The sequence below is a fragment of the Acipenser ruthenus genome, chromosome 17, assembly GCF_902713425.1.
Source record: "Acipenser ruthenus chromosome 17, fAciRut3.2 maternal haplotype, whole genome shotgun sequence".
Lineage (NCBI taxonomy): Eukaryota > Metazoa > Chordata > Actinopteri > Acipenseriformes > Acipenseridae > Acipenser > Acipenser ruthenus.
Genome location: NC_081205.1, coordinates 12,901,012 through 12,921,212, shown reverse-complemented (window position 1 = coordinate 12,921,212; position 20,201 = coordinate 12,901,012). Strand labels below are relative to the sequence as shown.

The 20,201-nt window shown below is 40.2% G+C and overlaps 1 protein-coding gene across 12 annotated transcripts in view; it reads right to left on the bottom strand.

Annotated features, from left to right (window-relative positions):
* The window catches only part of cacna1g (calcium channel, voltage-dependent, T type, alpha 1G subunit), a 160,869-nt gene that overhangs the window by 130,882 nt on the left and 9,786 nt on the right, over positions 1–20,201 (bottom strand). For all 12 annotated transcript variants that reach the window (XM_034039010.3, XM_034039015.3, XM_034039013.3 and 9 more), the window contains exons 3-4: positions 9,759–9,856; positions 1,006–1,165 (exon numbers count right to left, since the gene is read on the bottom strand). In XM_034039010.3, coding sequence (XP_033894901.3) covers positions 1,006–1,165; positions 9,759–9,856 — 258 coding nt within the window. The remainder of the gene's footprint in view (positions 1–1,005; positions 1,166–9,758; positions 9,857–20,201) is intronic.

The following is a 20,201-nucleotide window of genomic DNA, read 5'->3' as shown; positions in this document are numbered from 1 at the left end:
TGCATCGTTCTTTAATGTGCTTTACCATACCTCTCTGGACTTTACAATAGTTACCTAACAGTATGCTTTACCATGCTTTCACCATGCTTTATTACACTTTTCCATGTTTTCACTATGACAAACTTTTATGAGGGTAGAGTTAACAAAATAATTAAAGTAAATCTTTTCATTTTCCTCTAAACTCATTTTTGAATAAAAATAAATACGAACACAGTAATAGAGTGTTATCTGTCTCGGCATGTAATCATTTTGATGGGAATACTTGTTAAGAATGACTGAATAATTTAAGGCGATGCAATATTCATGGTGTTATATTCATAAAGAAATAAAACAGATGCTCCTTCTTTTGGTTCGCGCTCTGTTTGATAAATCAGTCAATTAACTTTTGTCTCCAGGGATTACAGAACTTAGAATGTATTGCTTAAATAATAGCAAGCAGTCAATCAGTCCAGGTGCTATTGTACTAAGCCATATGTGTGTGTGTTGTCATGACCTGGCATCTCAGCCCATTGAACTGAATGGAGAGGCAAGCTCTGCAGTGGAGAGGTAAGTACTAGTGCATGTCTTATGATGGTCTCAGTATTATTAACTCACCACCTGCCAGGAGTAGATCCATTACTGTGTGTTAAACTTCAAACACCCTGTAACATTCTCACCAACATATTATCAATTATACATTACAAACAAGTACCCCCCCAAAAAACAAACAAACAATAAATAAATAAACTGGTGCTTATTCTATGAACCCCGAAGGAGACTACTACCTATTTTCTATTTTGTTCCATAGCTGTATAGCGTGCACTGTGCTCCTATCTTTCAGCACTTCACTTGATTTGATGAGTCTTTCCTGAGACTGTAGGTTTATGTTGTTTATGTGCCGATAGGGGATGAACAATTTATTTAACTGGGGCCTGACTGCTCAAACTCATTTAAACAATAGACTTCATTGGGGGTAGTTCTCAGAGCACTGGTTCTCAACCCTGCTTCATACAGTGTTGTACTCACAGAGTGAAGTTCTCAGGCAGGAAGCAGCGGTTCCGCAGGAGTCCCGCCCACAGCTGAACGCCCACGATGCCGAAGATAAAGAAGACGAAGAAGCAGAGCAGCAGCACGTTCCCCAGCATGGGCAGAGTGTCCAGGAGCAGAGTGACCAAGATACGCATGCCTGCAGGGAGAGAGGCCTGTCAGACTCACCACACACACACACAGGATATGCATGCCTGCAAGGAGAGAGGCCTGTCAGACTCACCACACACACACACAGGATATGCATGCCTGCAAGGAGAGAGGCCTGTCAGACTCACCACACACACACACAGGATATGCATGCCTGCAGGGAGAGAGGCCTGTCAGACTCACCACACACACACACAGGATATGCATGCCTGCAGGGAGAGAGGCCTGTCAGACTCACCACACACACACACAGGATATGCATGCCTACAGGGAGAGAGGCCTGTCAGACTCACCACACACACACACAGGATATGCATGCCTGCAAGGAGAGAGGCCTGTCAGACTCACCACACACACACACAGGATATGCATGCCTACAGGGAGAGAGGCCTGTCAGACTCACCACACACACACACAGGATATGCATGCCTACAGGGAGAGAGGCCTGTCAGACTCACCACACACACACACAGGATATGCATGCCTGCAGGGAGAGAGGCCTGTCAGACTCACCACACACACACACAGGATATGCATGCCTACAGGGAGAGAGGCCTGTCAGACTCACCACACACACACACAGGATATGCATGCCTTCAAGGAGAGAGGCCTGTCAAGAGTCACCACACACACACATAGGATATGCATGCCTGCAAGGAGAGAGGCCTGTCAGACTCACCACACACACACACACAGGATATGCATGCCTGCAAGGAGAGAGGCCTGTCAGACTCACCACACACACACACAGGATATGCATGCCTGCAAGGAGAGAGGCCTGTCAGACTCACCACACACACACAGAGGATATGCATGCCTACAGGGAGAGAGGCCTGTCAGACTCACCACACACACACACACAGACAGACACTGTGGTCTTAAATCTTAAAAGGAGTTCAAAAAATTAACCCTAACCAGTGCTATAAGTGCAGCACAGGAACCAGGACAAATGGACTGAGTTGGAAATAAAGTGCATTTGGGACAGAGGGTAGGGGATACTGAGGGTATGGGTGGTGAGGGTATGGAATGCTTCAGAGGGAGCAATCTCATTGGCTGACAAGTGTTCCAACCTGTGCTAATATGTAACCACACCAGCACAGCTTGGAACTTTCAAAACCACTCTGCCTAATTCACTGGACGACCAATTAACTTTGGGAGGAGTTGGAAGCGGTCCGGTAGATTGATGGGTGACAAGTACAATAACACACTTTGAATATGGTCCAGAATCCGCAGCCCTGTTTAATGGCACTTGGCTTTGCCTTGTGAAGAACAACACCACTAGGTGTGTGGATATTGGACCATATTTGAACAGCCTGCTGTGTGTTATTGCTGTCAAGTTGATACTGAATCATGGGGGTCCTTTAAGACCCGACTTGACAAAAGTTTTGATAGGCTTGAATGGCTTCTTCTTATGGTCTTATGGTCTTATGTTTTTAGGGTATACTTCATAGCGCGGTTGATTACTGAATTACCTGTATATAGTCCAATAAATGAATATATTAATGTTTCACAAACGTTCATTTAATTAGAGATCAATAAGCAACGGCTTTCACAGGATACATGAGACGTCAGTGTGCCAGCGGTGTCTTGGTGCAGCATAATTATATAAATGAATATGGACAGATGTGATAGCTCTCTTATACCATATGATAGGGCCATCTGTACATATCAGCTTATTACAAAAAGAACACAGTGCATAGTTAATGCTGTTTCCATGTCTATAGAATGCATGTCTGCTGGAGCCGACCCTGCAAAATAAAACCCTTCTGCTCCTTCATCTTGTAAAGACAAATACAATAATAATCTTTCTGATGTTTTATTTGTAAAGGGTATAATACAATAGGACTTGATTTTCACCTATTGATAGCTAGATTAAATTGTTCACAAGAAACAAACAGGATATATTGGCCTTCATGCAGGGTAGGGTGGATTTCAGGTAATGATTAATTACTTGCACTGGTAATAAGTGCTTTGAAAGAGTAATGCTGAAACATACATCCGCTGCACTGATAAGACGACTTGCTCATTAAAATCATCTGCATATTTAAAAAGTGGACTTCTACTGCTGTTGCTGTAGTAAAGTCATATATCCGGGACGCTGTGTGCGATTATTAGTTTCTGTTGTTAAGCTTAAACAGTGCTAACAAAGGCTTTTAAATCAAATTTCTTACCATTAATTAGCTCTAGCTAATCACTAGTCACCCTTTTGTTGAAAATCACTTGGTTCTATATTTTTCAATTTGGAATATCTCAAATTCTATAGATGGAAAGCTGCTGCTGCTTCCTGTAGTACCTAACCACTTCCTGTCTTGTAGTTCAAACTCACTGCAATGGGCTAGCTGCAATCTGACCATGTGACCTACAGCACAGGTACCAGGATGAAGCAGTTTTTCCATAGATTTCTATTTGAAATAGTTACATATCCTGAAATAATGTTAAATAAATAAAAAAAAATCAAGTGAAGAACCACAGATCCTCAGCACAATGATAAGGAGATCAGTAATTCATGTTAAGAAAGCTAATAGGAGATAAGAAAACTCAGTTTAAAGCACTGGTGTATTGCATTGTATTGTATTGTATTGTATTTATTCAGGGATACCAATATATAATTTCTTGAATTTTATATATATATGGAACAACACTAGGTTGAAGAAAGCGTTACATTCAGGTAGTTTTGCACTTCCAAGGTAATGTTCTCCTGGAGAGTTCCTTCCTTATGGAAAATTAGACGGAGCATGTTTGTCACACAGACTAGTGTGTTTCCACACAGAGCTAATATAGCTTATACAACGCTTCACTGGGCAGAGCACATGTGAGGGTACATGAGGAAGTCATGTTTTTTGACTCAGAAGAGATGCTCGAGAACAGTGATTTTGGACATAGCAGTGTAGCATTATGCAGATGTTTGGGCGCATAAGGATTATTATACAATGACCAAATACATTCAGAACAGCAAGGTGGGATAGTTTATGCATTTTTTTTTTTTTTTATGTAGTGCTGATGTACCCTTTAACCTAGAATGGAAGCTGATATTTGAAATGAAATGTTTGCTATGAGTGTTTATGAGATCTACGTAGTCATTGAAAGAGTTTTCATAGTCATAGAGTCATCATTTGTTCTTCCCATAGCTTGTGAAACTTGTTTTAAAGCAGAAATACAGAATATGCATTTTTTTACAAAGATGTCACTAAATTGCATCAAATTGCGGCGACACTGCAGATTCCCTTTCTCTGGGAGCCAGTTTGAACTACAAAGAAAGGGATCAGTGAATCCCTGGTTCTTGTAATTGCTTCTACATGCTTTCGTTGTGTATGTAACATTGGCTGTATGTGCTGAAGCTCAAATTAAGAGATTTACACCAGGAAACCAATGAAAACAAGATGTTACATTTACAATGCATGTGATCTTCTTTATACACCAGAGAATGGCTGTCAGGAATGTACGCATCCCCCTGAGTTTCTTATTTTGCTGGGTTATTGATGAACTCGTGATACAATTAACTCTGTATCTTGTCACCATTTTTGTTCCAGGGAGTGATATTAAAAGTGTTTGACGTGCACAACTTGTGTAACTTCAGATATGATTATATAAGAAAAACTAAACAATGATGAAAAGGGTGCTGAAGCGAAGTTAGGCAAGGACATGGCTATTCAGATGGCAGTTTCCGCACCTAGCTAATAACTAAAGCATATGTGCATTGAAATGATAAATGTTTTCTTTTCCTTGAGTGTTAAATCATTTTGTCTCAGTTCCACTCTGCCGGTACGCATAGCTCCTCTTCCTTTTGCCTCGTCTATCTTTTGACACCTCTTTCTGTCATCACCTCTTTCATGTATTCCCTGATTCGCTCATTACCCCCGAACCCTGACTTTCAATTCCATATTGTCAGTGTGTAGGAGTGAGTAGCAGTGCTTTGCAGGCAGTACAATGCTCACGTGCATGAGCGGCCTCTTGAGGGTTTTCCATTATTTTGCAAATAAGATGATGTTTCAAAGCCAGGTTGAAGGGATAAAAATAGAAATAGCTGCAATATGCAACACATTTGATGTTTCACTACATTCTTTCTTTTTCATGCAAATGGTTTCCTGACATTCTGTAATATATAAAAGCTGCATCTTCCTGTTGCAAGTTTGTAACAATGGTCTGACACACTTTGGCAGAGGGCTGATACAGGTGCTTGGTTGGCAGCTGCTTCTGTATTCTCTGTGCTACTGTAAGTTTGAAGACATGATATGGGTTACGTTTTGCAACACCATATAATAAATAGGATCTAACAATTCAATTATTTTAGCAAAACGTCCCTAGACTTGTATTCCACACACTTAGCTATGAAATACCATACTTTTTAACTGCATCTCCACATTTCCAACCAATTCACATGTGAACAACACTTACGAAAATATACCACCGTAAAAGCATCATAAAGTGTAATAAATCACAGTAAAAGCATGGTAACGCATAGGTAAGCATAATAAATCATTCTAAAAAAAACATGCTAACATGCAAACTATGCTAAATGCATAGCGCAACCATGGAAAAAGCATGGAGGAAAACTGCAAAAATAACATGCAAATTTACAGTGGCATTTTATAAAAGAAGAGCTTTCAGAAAAGACAACTAATCGCTCTGCACTTGAACGACTTTTGACACACTTTCAGAATGCAAGATAAAGTTGCTGGCATAATGATAGAAGCATTGCCGTCACTGAGTTCCTGATTAAGAGTGATGCTGCTGTTTCAGATCTTTCTTCGGTGTCATATGTCTTGATTAAGCAGGAACAATACTGTCATTTTTTCACAGTAGGTGTGCAACACCGAAATTATTCTGAAATGAATTCCCCAATTATGGTCACAATTAAATCAAGGAGGCTGAAGTGAAAAATGTGTCTTTTCTTAGTTCCTGGTGACGCACATGTTAATTGTAAAGAACGGGTAAAACCTGAGAAGAGCTCAATGGACTGTTGGCGCCGAGTCCCGCTGGTAATTGAAACGACACAGGTTCTGATATTAATTGTACCTTTCCAAAGCCTCCAAATTGATTTCATTTATTAGAAATATAATCTGTGATGATTAATTGGTAATGAAAACATTAGGCCGGACTGTAACAGAATTATGCAAATAGACTTCTTTGTGTTGTAGAGTATCGTGATTTATGTTTTGTTAACAACATCCCCGCTGGAGGCTCTTCTAACCTACTTTAGCACACCTGTGTGTGCAGACGTGTGAGTAGAACAGTTTGTGTGGGTCAGGGCTTGGAATATAGCAGCCTGGAGATTATCCCACTCTATTCTTGTTTATGCTGTTTACATTCACTTTGTATCTTTGTTTAAGCACCACATCACAAGAAGTTTAAACTACCCCTGTTGTCTCAACAGAGCTCTTAGAATACTGGCTAACCTCTAAGTGCTGCAGGTACACCAGAGTGTTACCATTACCCTGTCCCCCTGCAACACAGTGCATTTAGTTGATGAAAGAAATAATTTAAAAAATGCTAAAATAAACTAATAAATTCATGTCATGTGTTGAAGACTTAGCCATTGAATTTGTATTTATAGTCTAAATGTAGTACTATTGAGTGTTTTGTAGTTATGAATACAAAATAAATGGGTAAATACCACATGGATCAAATGTGTCATGTCTTACATCCACTTGGTTCAGGGTGTTGCAGGGGCACAGGCATGCACTTTGGTGGTCAGACATGATTTTGAGAGCTTTATTGAGACCACAGGGGAGCTTTAAAACATCTTTTTCACTGCTGTAAGTCATACAATATGATTTCACTTAGACTTGGGGTAAACTGACCTACAACACAGGAAGTGGCAGCAACTTTAAAATGTGTAGTGCAGTTTTTGAAATCTCTGCATATCTTGAATTAAACTATAGAAAGAAAAAAGACCTTCAGAAGCAAAGGAGCAGCAGGGTAGGCTGCTAGTGCCACTAGAAATAAGAAGATGAATCTGAGAGCATCGGTTTGCATTGCCTTAAGCCCTGAGGTCTTAGATGTAAATCTCTAGTTTTTCCAGCTTTAAGAATATTTTATTAAATGGGAGACAGCAATTTATATTCATAAAAATGCACATCTCCAAGTCCCAAACAGCCCTGTCAGATCCCTGCTGAATAACCCAGAATTTAATAACTCATACTATTTCCATATAAATGGGGTAATTAAAAGCGATTGATTAGTGTGGCACGACCACGTCAAAAAAAGAATATTAAAAACCAGACTGAATGAGAATTAAGAATCTGTAAATTGTCAATTAAAATGGAGCGCAAGGAATGTTAGGAAATAATCCCTGTCTCAGCTTGATTGTGACTGTGTTTTTTTTTTTTTTTTAAAAACAATATTCTTCCAATCAGCTTTTAAAACACTCGCAGTCTGACTTTCAAAGGTTTTGCTCTGCTCCATTTTGTATATGTTAATGTGCTCCTGACTTGCTCTGGAGTAAAACTTTCCTGCTTTTGCACACAATCAAATATGCAGCTATTCATTCCTATGGAAATAAAGGATTTGTCCTTTTAATTCTCTTTTGCTTTGCCAAACAGGTGCAAGCAGCAATTATTATTATTATTATTTATTTCGTAGCAGACGCCCTGATCCAGGGTGACTTACAATTGTTATAAGACATCACATTATTTTTTACATACAATTACCCATTTATACAGTTGGGTTTTTACTGGAGCAATCTAGGTAAAGTACCTTGCTCAAGGGTACAGCAGCAGTGTTCCCCACCGGGGAGTGAACCCATGACCTTCCAATCAAGAGTCCAGAGCCCAGAGCCCTAACCACTACTCCACACTGCTGCCCATGCAACGTTAATGAAAATAGGCTGAAAGCAAAAAAAAAAAAAAATAAACCGGAAAGGAAAAAAACAAAGTAAAAGTAATTCAGCTTTTTGAAAAGATTGACCTCTGTAATTCTTTGTGGTTTAATGGTTATTTGTAACAACCAGTATGTTAAGGTAACATGTATGGGACCACACAAAGGGTTTAAAGCCATTATCATTAATTATCATATTTAAAAGTACCAGAATAAATTAAAAGTGTAAAAAGTGCAGTTTGTGATTTCTCAGTTGCCTAGAAAGCCATTGTGGACAGTCCAAACTGTTTTGCATTGATAACCCTGTTTTATAGCTGGCTCCTCATTTCACACCACCATAAAGCAGGTGTAAAATAATGGCGATAAATGGACTCTCTTGCTCATCTTTTCGGATTGAGAATTGGAACTCTGCAATAATGAGATGCACAGGAGCAAAGGCGCCAGTGGTGTGAGGGCTTTTGAGAATAGTAGTTTGGAGCAAATCTCTGAAAATAAATGATTTGCCATTGATTGGTACTGCGTTGTAAAGGTGAGGGGAGGACAGCTGTTCTAGTTTTGCAATCAACACATTATTGAACGTTATTCAAGACCTCCTGATAAATACTTCTTAAAGACAATAACGAGCGCAGGAAACGAGTTTCTGCACATCCCTACTAACGAACATATTATAAGTCATTAAATAGAAATAAAAACTTGATATTAACATATCTGCTGTGTTTTAAAGAACAGATTGTGGTTTAAACATTTAGAATGCCTTTTCATTGAGTGCAAAATCTCCACTCTCAGCGACTTTATAGGTGTAGCTGCTGATCCAGTAGGAAAGGACTTATAATATTCTGTTGAGTGCATGCATGCAGTAGGATATTAAACAGGTAACACATGAAATATTAGAAAAATGTAGATAATATGACCTTACCTAGATTGCTCCAGTAAAAACCCAACTGTATAAATGGGTAATTGTATGTAAAAAATAATGTGATACCTTGTAACAATTGTAAGTCGCCCTGGATAAGTGCGTCTACTAAGAAATAAATAATAATAATAATAATAATAATAATAATAATAATAATAATAATAATAATAATAATAATAATAATAATAATAATACAGGAATCTTGCCTATATTGTGCATGTCAATTTGTCTCAAAGAGACACATCTTTTAGTAAACATAAGACCATGGTATCTGGTACTACAGTTAAAGAAATATCTGTTTGCAAGCCATGCTTCCAGAAGGGTGAAATTGTACCCACCGCTTCAACAGTTTGCTGTCACCAACCAGCTGCTTCTCCTACTGACTGACACGTTGTCAACCAGTAACATGCCATGACCCTGAAGACTGCTGAGGTGAAATGAAGTAGGAAGTGTAACAGATTGGCATGGAAACTGAGACGTTTCTTTAACCCAATGTAGTGCCAGCTTTCTTTCAAAACTGCACATTTGAGACCTATGGAGACCTATGTTGTGAATGGACAACAGGTAAAGATGATGGGATTATTTTGTTAGCTTTAATTGAATAACTTTTGTACTGAGAACTTTTGTACTGAGTTTTAGTGTAGTGATACAGAGCAGTCTAGAGGACCCAGCTGATTCACTGTCAGGCTTGACCCAATTACTAAGAGACTCTTCCAGATGGAATATTTGAATGTATTCATCAATATTCACAGTGTGGGTTATTAATCACAGCGGCCTCCTTGCTTCACCCACAATGTTACCCTCCCTGGCTCCAGTAATCAGGTCACAGCATAGCAGAGCAGGCATGACTTACTGGGAACCCGGTTGATGGCTCTCAGGGGCCGGAGGACTCTGACTGTGCGCACCGCTGAGAAGCTGACGTTCTGCAGGTTCAGGGAGTACTCCAGCATCCTGGAAGAGAAGAGTGTGCAGTCATTGGTGAAAAACTTCATATAGGCAAAATAAGCACTTCTTCTACTGTAGATCTCAAAAATAACATAAAACACCCTTCACAAAAGCTTACCAGGCTAAATGTGCAATGGTTATTCTATGCATTTACCATAGTTTTTTTTTTTTTTTTTTTTTAAATATGCTTACCATACAGTACCTCACTGTGCTTTACAATGCATATCTATGCTTTTCCATGCTTTCACTCTGCCTTGTTACATTTTGCTGTGCTCTTACTATGGAAAACTTTTAAAAGGGATGTTCTTAGCAATACGAAAGGAAATGGATAAAAAATGTTATCAAAGAAAGATTTCAACGAGAAGTCTTCATCGGTGTCTTGATTTCTGTACCAGCAAAAAGAAGAATACCTCAAATACCCAAAGCCCTGTTCTGGTACTTGCAGATCATACAGTAGGTGGTAAATATGTTTTGGGAAACTTTAGAGAATACAGTACAAAACATGATTGTGTACCTGGTTTATAACTATAGTTCTCTAGTGGTCCCTATAGTAGTGTATGTTAATATTTAGATAGATAGTGTCCTCGCTCATTCCAATGTCTCCAAATGGATTTTCATTGAATCCTGTCTGCTGTTCAGAAGCTGTAAAGATACACACTGCAGTGTTCTGTATTTCAATTCTCTGCTGCACCTTTATTTTCTAAAGGGATTTTAAGTGGCCTTCAAATCAGTTGTATGACTGTTACATTTGATTTATATTCTTAACTTCAAAACACTCAATTGAAAATCCACAAGGTCAAGCTGACAAGCATTTCTAATAGTACCAGGCCGGGGATGAATCTGTGCAATTCATAGTTAATTCATTCATAGTAGCATTTGAACTATGGCACACCTGCGTACTTGTAATTGTAATTATAGCACACACAGTTCAATTATGCATTTATTTATCATCCAAGCATTATTCTTGTATTTTCAAACCCTTTTTTTTGTGACCCCATTTGTTTGAAAAAAAGTTACATAGTATGTTTCTGTATTTGTACCTGTGATTATTGCTGAGTTATTTAGAATAAATAAACATGTTAGAGTGTACTTGCTTAAAGTTACTTTTTAGTATAATGGTAATTATAATGGAATAAAATAGCATTGTAATTGTAATGGCAATTTCAGCAAACAATTCTGCTGTAATTGGAATTGTAATTCTAACTATAATTGATCCCAGGTCTGGACAGTGCTTACACAGGTTTAACTCCTGCTTCCTGATACCTTAATCACTGTAGGTCACACAATCTGATTGCTGTTAGACCACTGCAGTAAGACTGCTCTACAGAAAGGAAATGATTAATAACCAGGAAGTTTCAACCTTTAATCTATACTATTGTATAGAAAAATTAATTTTGCATATCTGCATTAATATATAACACAACGAAGGAACAAATAGGTGTAAGAGCCCAATACAAGGAGAGCAGTCCTACTGGATGTGAATGAAACTGTACACTATGGATAAAAATAACCCATTATAGTAATGAGTGACCCAGACGCTTTCCCCTGTGGTGTTTTCTATAAGGATAGTGAGTTCATTAAATTATTAAAAACCATTCCAATCTGAAGGGTGGTCATCCATCAAGATGTGCTGTGTTGTGTCCCAGCCAGAATGCTGCATTCCTGTGGGAATGGTGTCCCCTCATCAGCCCCCTTTTTAATGCTTATCTTTTGTTTTCCAGACTTTGTTTTCACTTTGAGCTAGGTGCAGAGATGCAGTGATTCAGTGATCAATCCATTACTGATCACATGGCTTTTATTTTCTCATTTGGATAATAACATGAGCATGCATTTTTTCTGTTGCATTTCAAGAGTTTGTGAAGTGTCTACACATTACTTGCTGCTGAATTATAAAGTGCTCTCAGTGCAGCGACTATTGTCAATGGAATACCTGGTCGATATCTGGATTGCATGTCTTGAGAAGATTATTTAACTGACTACCACCACCACTCTGAAGACCCTAACCCTAACCCTAACCCTACCACTCTGGAGATCACCCCCTGTGCAACGGGTATTAGGACCCCACTGGTAACACGGAACTCTCTTTGCTGAAAACTGGACTTTAAGTTGTGTCAGGTGGGATCCGAATAGCTGCTGCACAGACAGTAGATCTGCAGTGTTTTGGCAGGATAGATGGGATTCACCAATATCTTTATAAAGTTTGAAAGCAAATTGATCTGACAAGTGTATTTTTAAAGCCTTGGTTAAAAAAAGCTGACAGTACAATAGCACTCTTTTTGGTGTTGAACACACTGCAGCACCTTCTCTGGTTTCCAGATTTAATTATTCTGCATTTCAGAATTGCAAACTGACTTCATAACCACCATGTCAGTCTCCAGCACTCCTAACAATCAACCACAAAATCACACAGAGCACTATATCAGCCAGGTTTAGAAGCGATAACAGAATTGACAGCTCGTGATAAGGGAGAGAAGCATTTATTATTTATGCCCCTCAAGCAATCTACAGCAACAGCCTTCAGCATTGCACACTTACCCCTTCCCATAGCTCAACTATCAGCCACAACAACAAACTCTACCTCAGAGCCCTTGGGGCACACTGAAATTCATAAGAACAAAACTATGGTTTGAAAAAGAAAAAAGAGAACTACAGCATGCCACACAGCACACAGAGAAGAGACAAAACAGTAGCCTAGCCAGCAGCTTACTGGGACTAGAAAGAGCTTCAAATCTGATCCTAAAAAGCACCAGCAACATTGTCGCCCCCACGCCCCTAGGGTTTAAATCCAAGTCCTTACCTCCTATTTGCACTAGCAACATGATCACCAATCCTCCTATAAAGGAGTGCTAACCGTTGCTTTGAAATCCGCTTTCTTAATCCCGTATCGGTACTAGCAACATTATCACTGGTCCTCTTATTGTCCAGATAAATATGTTTTTTGTGCTGTTTTTGTATTTTAATTCAGCACAGTCTGTTTCCTGGAACCTCATTGCTTCTTGTGATAGACCCACTCTCATGGTCGAGACAGACAGGCAGACAAACAGGCAGATGTAAGTAATGGATGCTCAGCACGGCTTTAAGTATACAGCAACTATAATAAATCAGAAAAGGAACTGCATTACTGCCAGCCTGCTGGTTAAGCTCTAAGGTCTGCTGTCTGTCTTCTCAAGGAGAAAGCCCAGTTACAAGTCTTTAAGCCTATGCATTCGTCACGTCTCTCATTTCAATCAGCGTTATGATAATCACACATTTTGTAATACGGCCTCAGCAATTAGTGCTAATAGCAGGCCTATGCGGCCCCCAGACTGACTATAGGGCACTCTGCAAACTGTAAGCTCTGAAGAGTTTATAATGAGATTATACAAAATGTACATTTAGTGGTAATTAACTCTACCTAATGCAGCGGGGTCTAAAAATACAGCATCGCTTTATCTAAGCTGTACCCCACGTTGTCATTGCATAATGTTCACGCTTATATTTTGTTTCTATAATAGATTTTTAATAGTGAGTAAAGATGGGTTTCTTTAGAGATTAAATGGGTTTATGTCTTATGGAGGAAATAGTAGACAGACAGGTAGAGATACGGGAGGGGATGGTGGAGTCAGAGGTGGGGAAGGAGAGGAAAATCTGAGCATCATCAGCATAGAAATGGTATGAGAAACCATAGGATGCGATGAGGGGGCCCAGGGAGCGGGTGTAAAGAGAGAGAACAGGAGAGGACCCAAGACTGACCCTTGGGGGACTCCTGTTAAGAGAGGGTGAGGTGTGGAGGTTGCTCCACACCAGGTTACCTGGTAAGTGCGGTTGGAGAGGTAGGAGGAGATCCAGGCCAGAGCAGTGCCAGAGATCCCCAGGTCAGCAAGAGATGATAGTAGAATAGAGTGATCAACAGTGTCAAAGGCAGCAGAGAGGTCGAGGAGAATTAGGACAGAGGAGAGAGAGGCAGTTCGGGCAGACTTTAGTGAGTTGGTGACAGACAGGAGGGCGGTTTCAGTGGAGTGAGCAGAGCGGAAGCCAGATTGGAGAGGGTCGAGCAGAGAGTGGTTGGACAGGAAAGCAGAGAGCTGGCGGTGTACAGTCCGCTCGAGGGTTTGGAGAGGAAGGGTAGGAGGGAGACAGGATGGTAGCTCTGGAGGGAGGTGGGGTCGAGGGTAGGTTTTTTGAGGAGGGGAGTGATAGAGGCTTTTTTGAAGGCAGAGGGAAAGAGACCAGAAAGGAGAGAGGTGTTGAGAAGGGAGGAGATGAAGGGAAGTAGAGCAGGAGCAGCAGCTTGAAAGAGGTGAGTGGGGAGGGGGTCCAGGGCACACGTGGTGGGTTTGTGATCCTGGAGCAGGGAGGAGAGGTCAGAGTCTGAGATGGGCGAGAAGGTGGAGAAGGAGGGTGAGTTAGTAGGGGATGCAGTGGGTGTAGGGCTTGGAGCAGGAGGGGGTGCGGGGGAGGGAGAGGTGTTAAAGAGTTTGCGGATATCTGAGATTTTAGAAGAGAAGAAGGAGGCAAAGTCATCAGGGGAGATAGAGGAGGGAGAAGGAGGGGGGAGGGTTTAGGAGGGAGGAGAAGGTAGAGAATAGTTTACGTGGGTTGTTAGTGTTAGTGATTACAGATTGGAAATAAGTACATTTAGCAGAGGAGAGAGTAGAGGAGAAGGAGGAGAGGAGAGTGCGGTAAAGGTCTAGGGCAGCAGGGAGTTTGGTTCTCTTCCATTTCTTTTCAGCAGATCACAGTGTGATTCTTGCTGAGTGGAGCGCAGAGGAGAGCCAGGGTTGGGGAGAGGAGGGGTGAGCAGGTCGGGAGGTGAGGGGACAGAGGGAGTCGAGGGAGGAGGTGAGGGAGGAGGCAATGGTATTGTACTATACTGTAGGGTGAGGGAGGAGGCAATGGTATTGTACTATACTGTAGGGGGCAATGATAGTACAAGAGCAGCTATAATGGTGTTGTGATTGGTAGAATGGTACCACAGTATGTTAACCATACCCTACCCAGATGATCTTCAATGGCAATGTAGACAGTGGCTCTACACATGGTTCTGTTTGCGTGGAACAATGGCAGCTGCAATGGAATGAGGCTGCCAAAATCATACAGAGTTATGTATCCATTGTATAAATATTGTATCCCGACCACCAGAAGCTCTTCTGTAGTATTCTCATTTCTGTTTCTTTGGAAATGAACAATTGCACAAAGCTAAACTATGAACAATTAGGATATACATATAAAGGGGGAGCAGAACTCTCATTAGGTACAAACAAACACGTGCTTGGGTAGTGAAGAGTCCAGCGGCAGTAAGACAGTGACTTAACAGCAGCGAGCATGTCTGCAGTGGAGGAGAGCAGAACTGCACACAAACGCGGCGGGTACACGCTGCTGGGAATGAGAAGACTGTACCGCACAATGGTGCTCTTTGTTGCTCAGACACCATTTATTATTATTGATTCATTCTTTAATCAGGAATAAACCCATTAAGACAGGGCCTCGTTTACAAGAGTGTCCTGGGAAGGTTACCAGCAGTAATTTCACATCATTAAAAAAAACAAAATCACTCAAAAAGACAATCACATCATACATTCAATCTGAGATCAGAAACTTTTACACTACGATAACACTTGGAACTGACTCATTAAAATAAATGTAATGTTAGTCGTTGTTCTATGTTTAGCTTAAAAACAAAGGAATGCATTGTTTTTAAAACATTATTTTTCATAAGTTTACTCACACCCCAGGACTTATGACGTGTGTAAACATGTGACAAACCTGCTAGTCCGAACTGACCCATAAACCGATTTATGCTGTCCAAATGAAATGCTGGCTGATAGCAGCTGCAAAAACCACACTTCAAGTGGAAAACACTTCCAGCTGTGTCTGTGTTTTTATTTCAAAGTGTTACTCCACATTTGTGATGGATATGTATACAAAACATAAAACAAAGACTAGACAGGGTCTGGGCCCAAATGGTTTGGATTAGCGAGAGTTGAGTGTATTTATTTGTTTCCATTGTCTTTCTGCTAAGAATCTGCTTTTATTTTCACCATTCATAATGGCTTCATGATCGCTTCAGATGAGCCTGTAAGACTCATCCTATCCCTTAGGGTAGATAATGCTGACTTCAGCAAATGGATAAAAACAAATCCTATGAAAACATAATTTGAAAACTAGCCCTAAGCACCGAGGCCTACATCATGCCAAGGAATGTAAAAATACTTCAAATACATATAAAATACATAAAGAGCAACTTGGTATGGCTCTGAAATGTGACAGTGCATTATTATTCTTGTTTAGATTCACTTTGTATATCATTTCCAGTTTCAGTCGTCACAATGTGATGCCATTTAGAAAATGTAAAGCACCCCTGTGGACCCAAAAGGGCTCTAAAACATGTCTAAGTACAGCTGGTACACCAGAGTGTGACGACTAACACCCTGCCCACAGTGGAGACAAATTACATCAGTAAGAAATACTACATAGAACATATGTGGTACTTCTTATAGCCACTGGGGGCAGAGTGTTGCATGGGGACAGCCTTGGTTACACTCTGGTGTACCAGCTGAACTTGGAGAAGACATGTTTGAGAGCCCTATAGAGGACACAGAGGAGCTTTTAAAACCATCATTTGAGCATACAGCCACAGATGCTGACTTGTCAAGAACTTTCTTTGTCCCCAGCGTAGCATAAATACTAAATTAATATAACATACTAAAATTAAAAAGGTCAACTTCAAAAAGTAATAATCCACAGCATTCCTTACAGTTATGCCGAAAAAAAGGTAAGTAACTTAAATGTAAATTATTATCATTTAGCAGGCGCATTTATCCAAAGCGACTTACAGAGACTTGGGGGTGAACTATGCATCACAACTGCTGCTTATTTTTGATGTTGCTTCTCTGTAGCACATGTTTTTTTCATGATTTTGAAATCGCTCAGTTGCCTTTCTCCATTTATCAAAACCTACCGAGATGAAGCTTGTTCTTTCTTTGTTGAAAATGGAAACATATTCTGCTCCTCGCACAAAGAACAGAATTTACAAAAAACATTATTTTCCCCTTCATCAAAGATGAGCCAGTATGTTTCCTCTCGAAAATGTCTTTTTTCAACAGTAGCATTTATGGGGGTGCATTAAAACCTCTGAGGCAGCATTTTCAGAACTTGCTTTTGAATCCTCTAACGTTTCAGAAACGTTAGCGCTAGTGCATGGAAGAGACTGGCCTGGCTCATTCGAGTCATTAGCTTTTCACGAGGTTCACTAGTTATCCACTTATCCATATCTTCTGGATACCATTTCAATTAAAATAAAACGAAAATTAATAACTTAATTTAAGGAAACCTGACTTTAAAAAAAAAACAATTTCTAAAGCTCTGCTGTAGCCTACTCCCCGCGTATGGCTCTTCACAGGGTAGCGTTTTTCATTTGAAATAATCACATGATCACGCTACCCAAGCTGTTGTGTGCCTTTGTACGAGTTGATGGTATTGTTGTGTTATACAACTATGAGTGCAGTAGCATGTACTCCACATACATAAGCTTTACTTTGGGGAACATGTGCCACTCAAAATAAATATTGGAGTGGCAAATGCCCCTTTTCCCCCCCGCTAACTCGGCGCTTATGTGTACAGCACAAACTGGCAGTGCTACTATAGTATTTTAACTTGAGAAGTTCCCAGTCTTGGGAAACATCAGATTCAATGCTCTTAACAATACAAACCCAGTGTGACGGGGTGAAAAACCCTCACATGAAAATAATGTTCATTTGTGTGATTTATTTTCTATAAAAAGATTATTTTGTTTTCATTCACTTCCATATTCTACAGTATAAATGTGCAGACTTATTCAGTTACATTAATTCAGTTATTTTCATATCTAAATGTGTTAAAATTATTATTTTATAAATGTTCTCAGGAAAGGGTTCATTTTGAGCCTTAATTTAAATACTTAATTTCCATGTGAGAATGTGCCTGAAATTGAGAAAACTGTGGGACTTGATTGGTGGTCGAATTCATGATTCAAGTGCTGCATGTGTAAATGAAAGCCTGAACTAACCCACAGGCTCATTCTTATAGGGTTAAGAAGAGCTCCAACAGGTTGGCTGTATATTGTCATTATTTGTTAAAAATATTTTTTTGTTCTGGTTTAGTGGAGTGGAGAGGATTTAAAGAGTTAAGGGCGGTCTTGAGGCTGGTGCTGTTCTTGTTTAGTGGAGTGGAGAGGGTGTAAAGAGTTAAGGGCAGTCCCGAGGCTGGTGCTGTTCCGGTTTAGTGTTTCTGCAGTCTGTTGTGGAGGGCCTGTCAGCACTGATTGAGCCTAATGGAAGCCAGATGTGAGGGAGTCCGGAGCCACGCAAAACAGTAGTGAAATCCGGGAAAAAAGAAGGAAAAAACAAAGGAGAGAAAAAACAAACGGTCCGCAGTCACGGCACAGGGAGCCTGGCGGCAGAGCATGTGCACAGCCTCGCACACGCAGCTCCGCTGACACTCACGCACAGGCCCGACGAGGATATGAGAGCTGACAGCTCTATGACAGGAGGGTGGGCGGCTGCTCTTCTCACAGCACTGTGCTTATATGAGCCTCCAGCCTCACGGCTTCTCAATCAGAAAGCAGGGGTTCCCAGTCTGGCCAGCTGTCTCTGTGGTCAATCAAACTCCATGACAATAAGAGCTACTTTCGAAAACAAACTGCAAACACGCTCATGGAAAACACACATACATATTCTCATAGTCCTCATATTTTTACACTACATCAATCTAGAAAGTATAAGAATTGTCCCAGTATACCCACATATAGCCACAAGGCGAGGGCTCTGCGCTAACTCTATGGAGAAGATTTTAGGCACTTATTGTGTTTATCAGCAAGACAGGTAGACAGAGGGCCACAATCTGCATGCTTAAGGCATAAGGTTCCACATTTTGAATGTCCCTAAAAATATATTGGAATATATTTAACTATATAGTCTAATATATGGGTTCATCCCTTATAAAAGTTTACCGCAGTGAGTTTTCCCATGGTTATACTATGCATTTAGCATAGTTTACCACAGTTTGCCATGTTTTTAAATATGCTTTAACATACCTCTTTGGGCTTCACAATGCTTACCTATGCTATATCACAATTTCACTGTACTTTATTACATTTTGCAATGCTTTTACGATGGGATACTTCCATAAGGGTTATGTTGAAATGTATGACGTCTTTGTCAGTGGTATTTGATTTACTAAGTGTGTGTGTGTTCCCTGAGATTTATATTCTTGGGGAAGTGTAAACCCTTCTTTCATGTGACCTGACGCGTTCTATTTCCAATTAACCCCAAGAACAATATTCTCGCCAAAACACACCGTTTATATGATAACACAGAACACATTGAGATTGACGGTTTGGAGTTGTGTCTTATGTTTATACAGGGCGGTTAGTGCTCAGACTTTTAAATAATACATTTCAAGGGTGTAATGAAAAACTAAAATGTAAATAGGAAAACAAACAACATGAATGATTATAGGCTGTGTGTTAACTGAGATAGGCTGTGTGTTAACTGAGATAGGCTGTGTGTTAACTGAGATAGGCTGTGTGTTAACTAATATAGGCTGTGTGTTAACTAATATAAGCTATGTGTTAACTAATATAGGCTGTGTGTTAACTGATATAGGCTATGTGTTAACTAATATAGGCTGTGTGTTAACTAATATAAGCTATGTGTTAACTAATATAGGCTGTGTGTTAACTAATATAGGCTGTGTGTTAACTGAGATAGGCTGTGTGTTAACTAATATATGTGGTGTGTTAACTGATATAGGCTGTGTGACACTTCATGCTCTCTTTTAAAGACTCAGGTATTTCATGATGGAAGCAAATATTTTATACGCCACTTAAATAAGAACCATAGTTTAACATTGAGAAGCCCTGGTATTCTGTAAGTGAATCCTTTCATTTAAAAAAAAAAAAAATTCCATCTCCACAGTTTAACAAGTCTGACCTGTTTGTCTGCCAAAATAACACACATGTGTTTGTCCCGTGCCAGAAAAGGCTTCTATTTTGGAGTACCTGTCAAAGTCTCTATTCCTGAGAGTAGGAGGGGGACCTAATAGAAAGCAGGTGTCTGCAGTCTGAAGATAGTGTGTGATTATGAGTCAGTGTGAGTGCGGGTCAGTGTGAGTGCGGGTCAGTATGAGTGCAGGTCAGTGTGAGTGCGGGTCAGTGTGAGTGTGAGTGTGTGTCAGTGTGTGCGTGTGTGTGTGCGTGCATGTGTGTGTGTCTGTGCGTCTGTGTCTGGGTCAGTGTGTGTGTCTGTGCGTCTGTGTGTCAGTGTGTGTGTCTGTGCATCTGTGTGTCAGTGTGAGTGTCTGTGAGTCTGTCTGTGTGTCAGTGTGTGTCTGT